This window comes from Phallusia mammillata, chromosome 6 (assembly GCF_965637545.1).
Source record: "Phallusia mammillata chromosome 6, kaPhaMamm4.hap1.1, whole genome shotgun sequence".
Taxonomy (NCBI): domain Eukaryota; kingdom Metazoa; phylum Chordata; class Ascidiacea; order Phlebobranchia; family Ascidiidae; genus Phallusia; species Phallusia mammillata.
The window spans coordinates 1,197,370-1,214,072 of NC_137257.1; the positions used below are offsets into that span (position 1 = coordinate 1,197,370).

At 35.9% G+C, this 16,703-nt stretch overlaps 2 protein-coding genes across 3 annotated transcripts in view; both read left to right on the top strand.

Annotated features, from left to right (window-relative positions):
- LOC145233800 (sphingomyelin phosphodiesterase 5-like) lies at positions 1-6,859 on the top strand. Of its 2 annotated transcripts, none has more exons than XM_080098591.1 (11): positions 1-230; positions 861-1,087; positions 1,423-1,550; positions 2,022-2,278; positions 2,763-2,928; positions 3,222-3,396; positions 4,293-4,441; positions 4,822-4,950; positions 5,267-5,380; positions 5,729-5,864; positions 6,643-6,859. In XM_080098591.1, the coding sequence occupies exons 1-11, from the start codon at positions 158-160 to the stop codon at positions 6,736-6,738; spliced, it is 1,650 nt and encodes a 549-aa protein (XP_079954717.1). In that variant the 5' UTR covers positions 1-157; the 3' UTR covers positions 6,739-6,859. The 2 variants fall into 2 exon arrangements, with proteins under 2 accessions (XP_079954717.1, XP_079954716.1); XM_080098590.1 differs by having other exon boundaries at positions 3-230; positions 2,022-2,365.
- Positions 6,652-16,703, top strand: part of LOC145233797 (metabotropic glutamate receptor 3-like) — a 21,579-nt gene continuing 11,527 nt past the window's right edge. Inside the window, exons 1-4 of the mRNA XM_080098583.1 lie at positions 6,652-6,718; positions 13,399-13,610; positions 15,221-15,343; positions 15,853-15,984. Of these exons, the coding sequence (XP_079954709.1) occupies positions 13,422-13,610; positions 15,221-15,343; positions 15,853-15,984 (444 nt within the window). The 5' untranslated portion in view covers positions 6,652-6,718; positions 13,399-13,421. The remainder of the gene's footprint in view (positions 6,719-13,398; positions 13,611-15,220; positions 15,344-15,852; positions 15,985-16,703) is intronic.

Here is a 16,703-nt window from a genome sequence, read left to right on the forward strand (position 1 = left end):
CATAAAACGAAATAAAATAAAGTTCAAAATGTGTGCACAAATGGTTGTGGATAGTCCAATTGTTTAAAGAGAAAACGCGGCTCCAAGAAAAACGCTGCAAACTGCAAAACTGCTGGAATGTGGTTCGATAATAAGGCGATTTGCAGCTGACTTGAGGATGGCACAAAGAAGAAAAAACCCTGAGACGCCCGGAACGCCCAGTGGTCCACAATCGTCACTGAATTTTGAGGGTAAATTTCCATTTGTTGTCATGCAAACGATTTTATTGTGTTTGAACAAATAGCTTTATGACGTCTTGTGATTTAACATGTGATTGTAAACAAGGTTGCAGAGAGAAAAATACTAGTAAAAGAAGATTTACTATTTTCAAGTCTATTGAAAAGGGGCACATGTATTTGGATACTTATTTGTATGTGATAACTGTTTAAAGAAAGAAGTAAGCAATTTATTGTGCATTAAAGCGAATTATATAATTATCAAATACCAAGTCTGTTTATGAGGAAATTTTAAAATCAGTTGTATGCAGTGGTAAGATTCAGCTGGTTCACACCAGTTCTATAGAACCGTCTCACGAAATTTTATGAGATCATCGAACCGGTTAGCATTACTGGTTACTGTCAATGGACTTTTTGTAACAGAACCAGCTAACAAAAATTTAAATCCCACCACTGGTTATGTGTTTTAATTCAATTCAATTCAATGTTTTATTTGTCACGCTTTGAAATTTAAACAATTGCATAACCAAAATAAAACGAACGTAGTAGAAGCGCGACCGGGTCAGTGAGAGCCAAACATTGGCCATCGAGTCACTTGTTTTACAGCATTACCGATACAGCTTTTATATATTATTAAATGTCTAGGTGCTATGAATCATGCTACAACACCAGTATTCTCTCTGGAAGAGGAAGAATCTATTGTTCCGGGCGGTCCCTACGTCTCATCCAACCTTGCCATTCGATTTTCTTACAAGCTTTCAAAAATATTTTTTATTCCACTGGAGTTTGCTGTAGACAGTTTGCTGTCAATGTTTATTCACACGACATCAAAAGAAGTTCAAAATAAAAGCATCGTTTGGTTTTTGATTAAGGTGCGGTTTAAGGAGCTTTAAAACTTTCTGTGTAATAAAAAAATGTTTAATATGCAGATGATTTTGATTAATTACAATTTTAAATTCATTTTTAAGTACTAAACTCCAAACTCTATCCTTGAATTGTTGACTAAAATGCCTAAATCACAAAAAAGTTTTGTAAATAAACTGTTCTTGTGCTAAAAGTTTATGGGAATTCAAATAGTTTGTTTTGCAAAATATTCTGTAGTTATTTTAGTCAAAACAGTGTAATTTCTTGGGCAAGGTCTATTTTACATGTAAATATCAAACTTCTTGGATTGAGGCATCAAATATTACTAATTTTTGTGTTTCAGGCGTTGTTATTTCTGATTTTACTTTTTGTATCCATTCCGCTTGCTTTGTTTGCCTTTATTATTTGGTGCCCGCTGCAGTTGATCAGACCAAGAGCATTCACATATGTTTGTGCAACATCAAAACCTAAGTAAGTTTATAACTTGGTCTGTGCGTACACGCAGCATATGGAATATGAATTATTCAAAGCCAATTAGTGTGCTCTGTTTAAATGCTTGGCAAAGCGGTATTATGTTATGAATACAGAATTTGTTGTATCAACACAATTATAGCTAATATGTTCATAGTTTTAACAATATTTATTTGTTTGGTTGTTAAAAGCAACCAATATGTGAGTCAATTAATGTTAAAAAAATATTTTACAATAGTTGGTGCATTTTATTGAGTTGTATCTTACTAAAAACTGTTATTACTTAAAAAACAAATGTATTTATAAAGTGAGCAATGGTGTATTAAACTTTCACAGACTCAAAAGTAGTTTAACTAAGAGAAAAATTGAGAGTAAACATGTAACTAGTGATTAGACAAAAAAATATCTGAAATACAAGGTGAATATAATATGGTTTGTACTAAAACTAAACCACTATAATGTAATCTTCAGATCTGACACCAATTACAAGCGAATTTCATCCCAAGAGTTCCATGCCACAAGTCTAAACCCTCCACTGGCCACATTTGCAACGCAAAATCCAAACACATACTCCCTTGTGACCGCCAACATTTGCCTGATGCCAGAATTCGTGGCTCACATCAATAACTTGTGCAATTCCAAGCAAAGAGGAAGGAAAATCGCTGATTATTTTTGTGGACGACAAGTTCAAACTGCGACCAACACGAAACACAAATCAAATCAAAGAGGTGGGGACAGATTCACTGAAACTGATTGTTTATTTACACCCTGGAGTTCTGAGAATCTCAATCTCGGCAATGGATTAAATAGCTGTGGTAAGAAGCTATATATATATAATGGAATAACGATTTCAAACACATAGTAGTTTTACTATAATTTCCGCAATATTAAAATATGATGCATTTGCGTTTTTTAAAGATTTAATGATCACCAACTTAAATATAAACATCGATTATATGCCCCTGGAACATATATACATAAAAGTTGCAAATACCTTTGGTGCAGTGGCCCCAGTTAATTATAAGTTTGGTTTTATTTGCTTTGATGTAGTTGTGAAGAATGGTATCACTTTGCTCTTAAAAGTGTTTATCCTGGATCTTTAAGGAAAAAAAATGTCATTTGAATTGGTGATTTAGTATTGTGCAGCAAAATTTAAAAGGTGTCATCCACACAGAAGATTAACACAGATTACTGAGTGGTATTTTATTTCAGACAGCAGCATAACAGAAACTGGAAGCATAACTTCAACTTTGTGGAGTATTTCCAGTAAAGAACAGTGCGTTAGTGATGTATTCCCAGGTCCTTCGGACTTTCTTTGCCTCCAAGAAGTATTTGACGGACAGGCAACAAATTGTTTAATTGAGGGTCTACAAACCAAGTAAGTAAAATAGGTCTACAAAACCAATAAAGTAAAATAACCGTAAAATAAAGTAAAAATAACCGTGGTGAACAGGTTACTATTGGCCTACCTGTTGTAATTATATGTTGTACTACATGTCCTGGCTTTTTTACAGCACATTCCATAGAACTGGTCTCTAAAAATATGATTTTCGATGACTTTTATCTTTAGTTTGAAACCAAAGGTTACAAATTAATAGAAAATAAAAGATTTAATGATGTATTATACCGTATTCACTTGGAATTTGAAATCTAGGATATTGTTTACAACAGATATCCTCACATAATATATGATGTGTCTTGGCCGATACACGACAGACGACTTTCGATTCTTGGCAGTGGCCTTTGCGTTGCAAGTCGCCATCCATTTATTGATGCAAAATTTCGGGCGTTTCCGGATGGCCACAGAGATGACAAGTTGGCTTGCAAAGGTTTACTTATGACAAAGGTACAACATATCACATGTTGGTTTGAACCTGTAAAATAAAGGCAAACTTCAAAACATTTTGTGTTATATTATCTGTGTTTGTTGTGGTCTAAAGCCGTTTCCTGCATATGATGATGTAACATTAAAAAAACATCCATATCTTACACCACATAACAAATATAAAAACAAAGTTAATCGTTTAAACCAGGGATGTGCAGCTTTATTACTGGAAGGCCAAATACAATAAACCTAATAAGCCCCTAGTTGCATCTTTATCTGAAGATACGTTGTTGTGTTGCATAACAACAAGTAAAAATTACAAGAATTGTATTTTGTTTGATGCGAAATGCTTTTTTTCTGCTCAGAAACAGAATGATTTGAGTAGTTAGATAGCAATGTATGAAAATGGTCGGCAGGTTTATAATCATCACCTTTTTGAGATCTCACAACCTTTATTTCATGGGTCATTTTTGGCCTGTGAGTTCGAGAAATTGAACCTAAAACTTTTCAATATTCTGTCATATGTTTGTGCTTGTCAACAAGCACCGCCTGTTCCAAACATGTCCTATGTTAAAAGAGTAAGAAACTTTATAAGCAGGCAACACAAAGTTATTGCATGGTACAACTGCCTGAATGACTGGAGACCGATTGTACTGATATGTTTTTTTTCTCTTTGCTACAAGTTTAATTTGCAAATAATCTTTTCATTAGTTTATTGGTGAAAATAACGGCCCAAATAGACATAAAAAGCGACATGCTTTATTGTTCAAACGTTTGGGCAATGCTCATGCTCATGCCATCATCAGTGATACAAAGGCCACATCAGTTACACCCGTTTATATACATTTGAGTCACATGAAGGAATGATAAAAAGGTGCGCAGAAGCGAGGTGTAAGCCATCTTTTCATTGTTTTCAGATTTTTCTTGGTTCGACTGATACTGGAGAAGATTTGGTTGGATTTGTTGCGAACACACATTTGCAAGCGTGGTCACACTCTAGCGCTTCCAGTGTCCGATGCAAACAACTCAATTGTATTTCTCTTTGGATGGAGGAATTTCAAAGAGAGTAAGATATCAGGGGATAAATCTTACCACGTTGTGTCAATTACAAGGGGTTGCATGAATTCTATGTTTTCATAGTATTTCAATGTTAATGCGATTTTATTTTACCAAAATCCATATGTGTAATATATGCTTGTGAGGAGTTTGGGAATTATGGTGTTTTACAATCATGGTACGCCAAGCCTATTGAGGGCACTAAACCAAGTAAATGCTTGGTGACCTTCTGATTCGGTATAACGCCTTCAATGGGCCTGCCACACTATGATTTCTATATGAGTGTGCCATGATCGCTGGTCTGCATCGACGCATCAGGGCTGATCCCAGTTATTTATCTATGTCTTAACTGATGGTTTTATGCATTGATACATGTTATGTTGTTTTTAGATCAAAAATGAGAGCAAAGACATCCAAGGAAGTCACCGTGTTCAACATTATCACTGGTGATTTCAACTTCGACCGAGTTTCCCACTATGACAGCAGGGAACAGCATTGTCACTTTCTCAATAACTTTGTGTACGTTTTGTGATTACTGTTGATTATGATCTGTCTGAATAGCTGTTATTTAAACTATTATAAAACAAGTTTGTTATGATGAAGTGAGACAATTAAAATTCCAGGTTTATCAGAAAAAAAAACTGATTGTTACTTTTTTACCAAGTGCTTTAGTTGTTTTATTCTTAATCAATTGGATTTGGTTAAAGTTATAGTGTTGAATCTGTAGACAAATGGTATCTTTCCGGCCTTGGTAGATTTTTGTTAATCTTGCATGTGGAAGACACTTTTTTTACCCATTAAATTTTTAAACAAACGATTTTCTTGCTCATTGCAGAGACCCGTGTATCGACTCATCGAGTGGTAATCAACATAGTTGGGTTGTCGGAACGGAACTGAACCAGAAAATGATCCACACTGACCCAGTTTGTACCCCACAGGGTCTGCAGAGGTGGGTAAAGGGCCGTTGTTTTTAATTTTATCTCTGAAAAGTATTTATACCATTGCTTTCTTTATATTACTGGATTAATATTCATGGAACTTCGAAATATTTATGATATTACACATTGTAGCTTTTCAAATTGAATTTACAAGAGTTTCTAAGCAACAGACATAGACTAAAAATCAGGGTTTTGCTACTCTTGCTTAAATTTCTCTTTGCTACAGATTTGTTTCACTTGTAAAATACCCTAGATATTTTTAAAATTTTGTTTATGATGTTTGTGTTAAACCTATCTTTAACTGTAGAACAATCTTGGAGCATTAAATATTAAACTTTCTCCACTTTAATTTGCTGTAGAATGTTGGTTTCTGAGTTAGAACGTCATCAATATGTGGCATCGACGATGGCTCACAAATCAACACTTACAAGGAACGGAGATGGGAAAAGGAGGATTGACTACATTCTCTACAAACCATGTCAAGATGTGCAACTGGTGGGTTGGAAATATACTGACTATTTGCTGTGGCTGTTGAGTTGTAGACTAAATGTTTCGAATGCCATCAACTTTGAATTAGAAGCATTGAATAGATAATAATAGCTAGAAAGTGCATTTTTGTGTAAAAATTATAGCAAGTTCTAGCCGACAATTTGTTTTGTTTTAGTTTTCTCTGTTTCTCTTCCATTTAATGTAGTTCTGCCCACACAACGTTAGTAGTAGCTGGTTTTAATGGACGTTTGTAAGTCTTTTCATCTTTTATTTTATTTGTTTCTTCCATTTGATTTGGTTCTGCGAACACAACGTTTGTATCCCACACACACAAATGATAATGTAACAATTAACTGATGAATAAAAGCTGGAGTAAGTGAGTGCTCACTGCTTCAGGTAATGTCATACCAATCAATATTCTTGCATTTAAGAGAAATAATTATTTAACAATTAATAGACTAAATGGCAAAAAAAATCTTCCCGGTTTAAAACCATAGTGGTTTTATATGTACTTTTATGAAAGAAACTGGCTTCAACATCATTTTTTTTCGTTTGTAAACTTGTTGGGAATTTTTAACGCTGTGTGGGCCTCAAGACATGACTAAAAATATTTGAGGGCCGTGGCTGTATAAGCTTGCCGACTGCTTTAAAACTGGTAAAACGTGTACGGTGAGGCAAAAAGTTCAAAAAAGCCTTCATTTACCGTTTAGGAGTCGTTATGCGATTAACCGGATCTATATATTTCTTATCTTCAACTTCTAACAAATGATCATGTTTTTTTCAGGGCGTGAAAGATTTCAAGTTTTTCACGGGACTCGCCACCATGAGTGATCATATTCCAGTCGGCATGATGTTTTCATGTGAGCGAGTTTCCTCGTGATGCATGCCTCGCACGTGATGTTTTTCGTGACACTTTTTTTGCGGAATTTCGTGAGCACTTTCACATGAAAGCAGTGTTGTTGTGATACAAAATCATTTCGTTTTTGCAATATATTAATTGTCTAAAATATGTGAAGAGTTTTTTCTTGCACAGTTTAAACTAGAGTTTTTGCTTTTGTCAAAAAGTGACTACATTTCACTGCGGTTGACACATATCAAACTTTGATTGAAAGATCAGTGACATCTTTCATATAGAGTATCCTATTTTATTGTCCAACTCATATAATAAAATGAATAAACAAGTAAAACAAAATGCGAATAAACAATTTGGAAATAAGATGCACAGTAGCAATGTAAAAACCGAAACCGAAACAGGTATGGAAAACTATTTTCATCGTTGCAAGATGACGTAATGTTGAGATTTGAAACGCATGAGATTGTGAAACACTAGTGTCGCCAGAGAGGTAGACTGCGCATAAAGTTTTGTGTCTATTGATTGTTCAGACCGGAGTTGAAAATGGGAACACATTTTTGTAAAACAATTCTGAATTGAGTTTCACTTCAATTTAGTCCTTGTATTTTTGTCGCTACTGTTCAGCCACAACAGGCCTCTCTTGCTCTGACTTTATTTACTTGGTTTGCTGCTGATGGTTGCTTGTTATTGCGGCTCCACTGATGTTTTCTAACTAAGCTTTCATAATGACGTAACGAAGGTTTTCCCACTTCAACGAAGGTTTTCCCACTTCAATATCAGTTGCAACCGAAGATTATTGGAACTTAAACTCCCAATACCTATAATGACAAGAAAGTTAAACCTAGAAATGATAATGCACAGTTTTGTTAATTTGCGTCATCGCAGAACGTTTGCTCTGCATGCAGCAAGCATTAATTGCACGATTAAAAAAAAACGATGTATTTTTATCTGCAGTTGTGCACGCCCCTGATTCTTGGTAAAGCTACGTTGCTGTTTTCAAGAAATATCGTTCAAAAGGTGTTGAATTCAATGTCGAAAGTCTTGTACAACGCATGAGTTGGAGAAAAAAGATTGCAGAACGCTTAGATCAGGAAAACGTATATGGATAAACTTTCTAACGACCCTTCGCGTCTGATGCTAATAGCAGAATATAATTTAGATATTTTGTCGTCATTGTAGGACACGAAATGAAATAATAAGTAATATAATGCAACGCCAGTTTTGGGGCCTTGCCTAAAATCACTGGTAGGCAATTATAGTGCCATAAAGAGTTCGTTACCGGGTCGTATACTTTTTGCAAGTAAAATGCTTCAATGATTTATGCAGTATTTCTTGCATCAGTAGACGTTGGCAAGTCCAAATATATAACTTATCAATTTTTGTTGCTAAACATTTGCTGTTTTTTGAAGGCCATTTCGCGATAAAATTTCAGTTTTTAAACAGTCCGCAGTGCAAATAAGGTAGCCGACCCCCTAACTTAAATAAATGCAGACGTCAGTTTATCCGATGCAGCCTGCAGTTGACGTCATAGCCACCTAACCGTGCAATAGATAAGATCAGGAAAAATACCGAACCGCTTCACCCCCTTTGAAATGATGTCATTCGTTTCAGGGGCAACACGTGGATGTGGGGTAAGTTAGGGGAAGTTTGGGGCGGAAACAACAACACCGCGCTGTGTTTTGCTTCATTGGGTTTGCGTAAGCGGAGAATATTTTGGGTTGGCCAAATTTGGAAAGCTCATCAGGCAGGTGCAGGTGTAGTTGCTTCGGTGAACTCTCTGATGTTGTTGCGCGTCTACAAGGGTAATCTCAGCAGTAATTTTGTGGTTTGAGTTTCTTTTTCTATTTTAAGGGTTGGTTGACTACTTTTCAATGTTCTTTTCAAAATATTCTGAAAGTTGAATCAAAGTGAAGTGTAATACAATCTAAGTTCCTAAGTGTGTGGAAAAATATAGTTTTTCACAAAATTATGTTGAAATTTAAGTTGCATATATTAGTCTTTTTTTTTGTTTCTGTCTAAACCTGTTGCTGATTTAAGGTAAACTACATAACGGTCTTGCTGGAATTAGTCGATCTGTTTACAACCTTTTATTTCTCAATGAAGCTTCTCTTTGACTTTTACGAACACAGAAAGTCGTTGACATTAAAATTTTTGATTGTTGATTTTTAAGGAATTAGATTTTGTTGAAAAAGTTTAAGTTCTTAAAGTCAGACGTTGATAATGTCGCCTATTTAAGCGTAACAAGCGAAAGACTTGTATTTTTTTTCTTAAAACTTTTAAAATACTGAATACTAGTTTTGTTTGTCCGTAAAAGTTAACGAACTAGCAATAAAACAACAGAGATGCATTATTTTGCCCTGGGGCTTGTGTGATTGGTGTTATGAGGGTAAGGCTTATGTTAGTAAAGGATAATTAAGTGCATGGGCCACCGCATAACAGCTGCACAGGTTCAAACCACGGTTACATGAAAACTTATTGATTCTATGCTTTCGCTTGAGATCTAGGTTGTGGAACTGTATAGGTTTATATTTGTGTTTGACGGTTACTAAGAGTATTTTGTAGACTATTATCATTGCTACCAGTTGCGTTAATTAACAGTATAGATATCAGTTTATAAATGGTAATTATCAACAAAAAGGTATTCACACTATTAAATTGCTGCCAGGGTTCATGTCTGGATGTTTGAGGGCAAAGAACGTAAAAAATCGCAGTGTAGTTTCACGGCGTTAGCAGAGTTAGACATGCTAAGTTTCATGTACAAAAGAATTTGATTCGTTTGTAAACAAAGGTGGCATGTGGCTCGTTGGTTTCACGCCCGATTTACAGTGATTGATGTTCTGCGCTTGCAGTTGTAAAGGCTTATTAAGTCAGCTTTGTAATTAGTGAATGGCGGTTATTTTTCGCTCAGCATCAGCACCTAAAGTAGAGGAGTGCGCACAAGCTTTTTTGTGCACAATCATGTCCAGCGTTTGCAAACCAGCAATTACAACAAAAAGCATGTCCAGAAATGAACGATCGCGGTACAAATGCGTTGTTAGTATGCAGCTCAACGCAATGGAGTAAGGTACATCAGCAGAATCAGTATCTTTAGAACAAGATATTAGGTACCAATGTTAAGTACATTTATTTGTGAAAAGTATATAAAAACGTCAGTTAATTTTCTGTAAAAGTCACTGTAAAAGCAGATGTTTTAATATTTTTTTTACTAATTTAATATCGTAAACGAGTTAGAAATGTCTTAGAAAGCAAATACATTTTGTTCTAGTTTGTTGTTGTGATTTTATGTTAAGCTTGCAAGAAAAGGAGCTGGTTTTGTTTGAAACAATTCGCTCTGCATTTTAATTTGCAGCAGTTTACCAGTCACTGCAGTTACTCATAGTAACCACTTAACCCTGCGTCATTACATGATTTTCACTTGTACGCAACACGCTTGGATGATGTCATCGCAGTTTGTAACGGTCTTTTCATTTCCTCGTATTTCTATGTAATTGTATGTAACATGCGGTTTGCATGCAAAAGTTCAAGCAGTGATAGAACGTGTTTTTGGTTTTCAGCTAGATCGTTTGATTTTGAATGCAATCTTATGGTGGCTCAACTCAATGCTTGTTACAGTTTAAGATGTGTCTGAGCTGACATATTGTTGGTCCTTTGGTTAAATCAGGGGTTCTCAAACTTTTTTGGTCTGTGGCCCAAATGTCTATTTTAATAGCGATTCGTGGCTCACCACGTGCTGAAATTTGGGCACAAACAAAAAAATAACTCAAAAACAGGGGGAATGGTTTCTAGCAATTTATTTTTAATGAGATAGATATGCTCCTGAATTTTGGCTACAAGATTCGGGATTCTTTGCAAATATTATGTTTTTCAAAACAAAGCGCATAATATCTACAGTATAACAAAACAGTAGAATCTGTTCAAATGGCTCTGTGGCCCATTGAAAATGTCTTGGTTGGCCTAGTACTGGGCCATGGCCCACAGTTTGGGAACCACTGGGTTAAATGTATGAAAATATTTTACAACTGTTATTATTTTACTCAAAAAAATGCAATTGGTAAAAAGGATGTACCGGTTTTGTTTATGTATTTTTTGTATCTGAAACTAGTAATTCGTAAAATGAAAATTACGGACAAGACCTTTTCTTAACAAGCGAAAAATATGTATCTTTGAATGTTTGAGGGTTCAAATTGATACCTTCGAACGCTAACTTCTTCACAAAATAGTGAGAAAAAAAGGGTAAACTTGTCATAATTTAGTGCAAAAATAGAATCACTATGATGTTTTTTGAAATGTCTTTCACAAATTTAAAACAAAATGTTACCACAATTCTCAATTAGTTTGAGACTCGAAGACGATCATATTACATCATGACGCGAGAAGCGCTTTTGTCGCAGACGTTTGTGACGTAACGGAAGGTGTTTTGTGTCTTTTCAAATTTCTGGACTGATTCATTTGTGCAGGATATACAGTGTAAGGATGGACACGCCTAAATTCACTACAGACCCACAGAAAAATCGATGATTTTGTTCCCAAAGCAGCCTGTGGTTTGGCTGAAGGTGGTTGTGTGGGCTGGCAAAAACTTTTGATGCGTAAATTTTGCGAAGGTTTCAGCAGTTTTAAGATACGCTATCGTTTTTAATAGCCTTGTTTGAGTTAATGGCATTACTTATAATGTCATTAATACAGTCTTGGTATTTATTTCACAAAACAAGAAATACAACGTAGACAAATATAACAGCTTTCAGGCCACCGAGTCGGGTTGTTTGGCAAAGATAGAAAGGTAGGGTAAATTCTCTCAGAAATCTGATATGGGGTAAGCAAGATAAGAAGTTTGCTTTTGAAAGTTACTGAGATGTGAGAGTAAAACTGTTTGCATGTAAAGTTTTTTTTTACATTTTTTAGGCTTTATAGCTGCTTTTTTAGCGTAGCAGGGTCGGTAAAGTTCAATTTTATCGTGTCATTTATGCAAAAGTTGTACAACTTTTGGTGGCGTATACGACATAATGCCACTGCGCACATCTACGTAAAAGTATATACCTACTGGCGTTTGTGAATTGATGTTAATTATCACGCTAAATATTTTGCTACTAAAATTGGTTTAAAAAGATGTCTCTGTCTTAAAAGGTGCGGGTTTGTCGTACGTTCCTCAGATAAACTTGATTTTTAGGCTCAGTGGCCAAACTGGTATCCGTTATTAAAACCGTAAAATGAAAATAATGGACCAGTTTTCTGATGGTTGAAACCAGTCTTTATGGTAACCTCTCACCCTCTTTTGTTGTAGTTACACATTCTTCACTTGCCAGTTGCAGAAGATGACTCAGCAAGTGTTGGACGTTGTCTGTTGTGATGAGTCACAGTTTATGAGAATAACAGTGATTGCAAATTTGTTAGTGACTTACTGAGAGTAACGAAAGCACTTTTTGTTTCTCTATAAAACATCAATTGTTAGTTTCATTTTTATTCTCGATGGACGGGCAACGCCTGAATGCGTTATGCTCACAATGAGTCCGCCGTTGAGCTGCCTGTTTTATTGGAAGCCTGTCAAAGCATATTTTTGTTTTTGTTTTTTTTCGACTTAGGCAGTTTGTGGCTTTAATTTAGTTCAGCCCATCGGGAACCACTGTGTCGGAGCAATGCCGTTTAAGTTTGTTGCTCAGGGAAACACGTGACGGCGACAGGATTAGAACAAGGCGCTTGCGCTGACCAGTCGGAAATCTTGGCGGTAAATTAAACAACACTTGCAATTTCAAAAAAAAAGTTTTTAGGCCCTTCTGTCTACGTCAACGATCAATTGACCTGTTAGTAAGTCCTTGTCCAATTATAACGTTTTTCAATTTAACAAATATTAACCTTAAATGACGTCGCATCACTGCATTTTCCCAAAACAAATTTGCAATCTTCAATGCGATAAGTTGTTCTCATTTTATGTAAGGGTACTCCCAGAACTTTGAAAAATCGTTTTATTTTATTAGCAACGAAATCGAAACCTGTTTACGTAAGACATCATTGATTTTTCCATCTGTTAAATTTAACTCAAACTTTCACAGATTGTGCGTCTTTTGTTGCATGTCAAAGCGTTATTGTCATGTCATAATTGTTTGGGAAGAGTGAACCATTTGCGTGAACCCGTACCGGTTCAAAGATATTTTTACGCCTGCAAAAGAAATTGTTAAAATCTCGTGTCAACAAATTTGGACGGGATCGACCACTTGAGACTGGATCATTGATCTGTGGTCGGCCGCACCCGTAATACATCACCTGTAATACAACACGGTTTGCAACAGATTCACCTGTAAATCATTTATTGGCCTTTAAATTACCACGTCCGTTGGTATAACACAGCAAATTTCACGTAGGATCAGATTTTGTCAGCCAGTTTTGTTACTTTTGCCGCCAGAGGAGGTGTTTTTTTCGCAAAGTTTTTTCAAATGCCAGAATTTATCAGAACTTATTATTAGCCGTTTGTTTTGTTAATTTATAGAGGCAGTTTATCAACAACTAAATGGTGAAACAGTGTAAAAAACTGTACATCTTTTTATACAAAGAGTTAAGGCGCTGGGAGATGCGTAACTTTTTAGGTTTTTATTATCTGTGTACAGTATTGTCCAAATTGCTTATTGTTTTTCTTTAATAATTATTCACCGTTTTGTTTTTCCAGAAAACACTGGTATCACAATTTACCTGTTACAGTCGCTATGTCGAATCACTGAGTCATGCTTTTTCTTCTTATCATTCTTCCTTCTCTGGTTGGAGCTGTTGACGTCATCGACAGTGGGGTAACGACGTCATCAGGTTCGTCATCAGATACTTTCGTCATCAAACTTGGGGGACTTTTTACGGTTTTTCACCGAGGAGAAGACGAAAAATGCGACACTTCAAAAGTGTTTAGTTCCAGTGTTCAGGTAAACTGCTTGCTAAACTTATTTGTTGTTGAAGATGTGTCTCGTTGCTCTGCCGACATTTCACCAGTCCCCAAATGTTTGTTTTCAATTGGTTTGCGGCGTTTTAAAAGAAAGTTTTATAGTTTTGTACCCATGACGGTGTCTTGTAAAGTGTGACTGCATACAGTTTTGGCATGATCTATTAATTGTGTCTACGTTGTGCAGCTATTTCCGGCTTGATGATTATTTAATGCAAGTAACTTACATGTGTCCAGAGTTGTAAGTTGGGCCGGGCTTTTCGGGTCGGGTTCGGGCTTTGGATTCTTCAAAAAGCGGGCTTGATTCGGGCCTGACTTTACACTCTGTGTCAGTATTTTTTTGAATAAATTTAAACAGCTAAGTAGCCACTTGCTGGACCTGATTTAATGTCAAACAGCCCTAAAACGCCTTGTTCAAGACCAATCGTCTTATTGTGTTTATTATCTTGGTCTTTCCTGGTGCTTCAATGTTAAGGCCTGTCAATCAAACTTTCGGGCCTAAACGGGCTTTTCAAAAACGATTCGGGTTCGGGCCGGGTTTGGGCCGGGTTCGGGCCGGGTTCGGGCTCCAATTTCAGGCCCGTTTACAACTCTGCATATGTCGGTATGTTTTCTTGCACCAAGCAAGGTAAACTAAGTTCCACACAATAAGCGGTTCTTGTCGATTATATCAACCGAAAGCTGAGATATAAACATACACACCTACATGCTTATTCACATAAACGATTAATTGATTAAATGTCTCTAAAAATAACTGTTTCTTCAGTGATTAAAAGACCAGTATATTTGTTACGACACGACACTACTTTAAAGCTATTGTATTTAGTCCCCTGATTAGATCTTTTATTCATTCATTTTTTGACCTAAATATTTGTGGGGAAAATATATGAAGAAACTGAATAGCACTTTTCGTTACAAAGCTTCCACAATAGGAAGTAAAACCATAAAATCTTTTTGAGAGTTTAGGGATTATAATATTCCAAAAAGGTGTCTTTGATCATCAATATTTTATGATCTTTGTGTGGCGATGATTCTTATCGGAAATTACTAATTTATGGGAAAGCGGTTTTCAACAAAGCCCATTGTCGCATCTATTGTTGTGACGTTCGAAAAGTTGGAAAACTGTTCAATTCGTTTGCATAGTAGAACATAGCCATTGTTCTGACACCAATCTTACAGACACAACGATTTTTCTCACAACGATTTGAGTTCTATGGCCGCCACGAAGCATGTTGACAAGCAAACCCTGCATATTTACTTTGTTTAATTTACCGAATAAACCAATTTGTGGTCAGACCCACGTAAAAACAGTGGTTATACGCAAAAAATCAATACGTATCCTGTGTACATGATTAACTGTGAATTGGGTAGCGAAACCGGCCATTTTTAAATCTTAAATCCGAAAAGCCTTGTAATAAAGACCAACTCCGAACTTTATCCTGACTACGTTGTTTTTATTGAGGCTTTCGTGAACCTTGTATTGTGACATAAGGCCCCCCTGGTGGGGAATTTTCCCCTGGTTGGGAACCACTGGTCTGCGGTGTATGTAAGGCTAACCTTTTAAATGTTATCAACGTGTCCCATACTTTACAGTGGATTGAGATGACAATGTACACGATCGATCGCATCAACAGTGACGCCACACTGCTTCCAGGAATCCATCTTGTTCTAGAACCTTTCGCTGATTGTCTTGTTGACACCCGAGCTCTGCAACAGGTTTGTGACGTCAGATGTAACACATGAAAATGTGTTCGACAATATTCAGCTATACATGTATACAGGTTAAACAGGTTAATATAATAGGTTGTTGCGCAAAAACAGGAAATGGCGTAATGTCGTTTGGATTTTGATTTTGCTTGATACCGAACAATACCAATTGTTTTCACAACCTATTGTGCAATAGTTCCAGCATAAAGTCTTCATTAAAAATTTGAAATTTCAATGGTTTGCAAACCAACCACAATAATATAGGATACTCAAAACACACGAAACACAACTAAAGATTTTAAAAGCGGAAAATAACTTAACAATTAGTTTGGGTTTTAATGAAAAATATTTACAATATTTTTTTTCAAACATTTCAGCAGTGATTTTATTGAATTTAAAAACAAACCAAATAAAGTTTTAGTTGGACAAATTTTTACTTTAGGGAATTTGAAAACATACTAAACCAATACCAAATATAGTATACATTTTTTATTCATCATTTTTTTATTCCATAACAGATCGTTGAAGAATATTTGCCACGTGAGCCAACTACGTCACGCAATAACACGTACTGGGGTCTGATTGGTCCAGAGACGAGCGAGGTTTCGGTGCCAACTGCAAATCTGCTGGGACTGTTTGATATTCCTCAGGTAAAATAGGGAACAGATAATAAACACAATGGGGTGTAAGTGACATCATAAGAGCACCATTGTTTACTGTGGCGTTGTAGAATTAATCGATTGTTGACAAAATACCAACTGTAAAGGAAAAGTAAACGCCATTTTATAGCCAGGATATTTAGTGTTTTGACTTTATCATCTTTTGGCGTTCGCGCTCCAATTGAAATTCCGTTATGCCTGAAAACGTTTTTATAAAAACACGCCACGGTTTTGTATGTAGTATTGTATCCGATATTATTAATGTTTCATAATTTAATTTTGGTGGATTCCATAGTTTTGATTTGCTTCGTTGAAAGCTTGTTCCGATGAAACGTGGTTGGCCCATGTATTAAAAACTCGTGTTTATGTTGCCTGCCCAAGTTGCTATGCGGAAATGGCGTTTTTGTTTACAAAATGTGACTGGAACTTCCGCTTTAACGTTTCTAGTCCGAAAGTCTTTTCAAGAGAAGCGTCTACCCTAATGATGTAACTAATGTCAAACAACCTATAAGAATATTCCGCAAACCGTTTCACAGTCAATTCACACTTAGAAAATATTTAAAAATAATTAAAATGCAAGTGAAAATTTTGTAAATACTAAAACACCTTGATATGACTTATATTAATGAAATATTTACGTTGGTTTTAAACAGCACAGTCGCTGCAATTGGCCCGTTGTTGTACCGTTTGCATGTTTTTATCGATAGTTA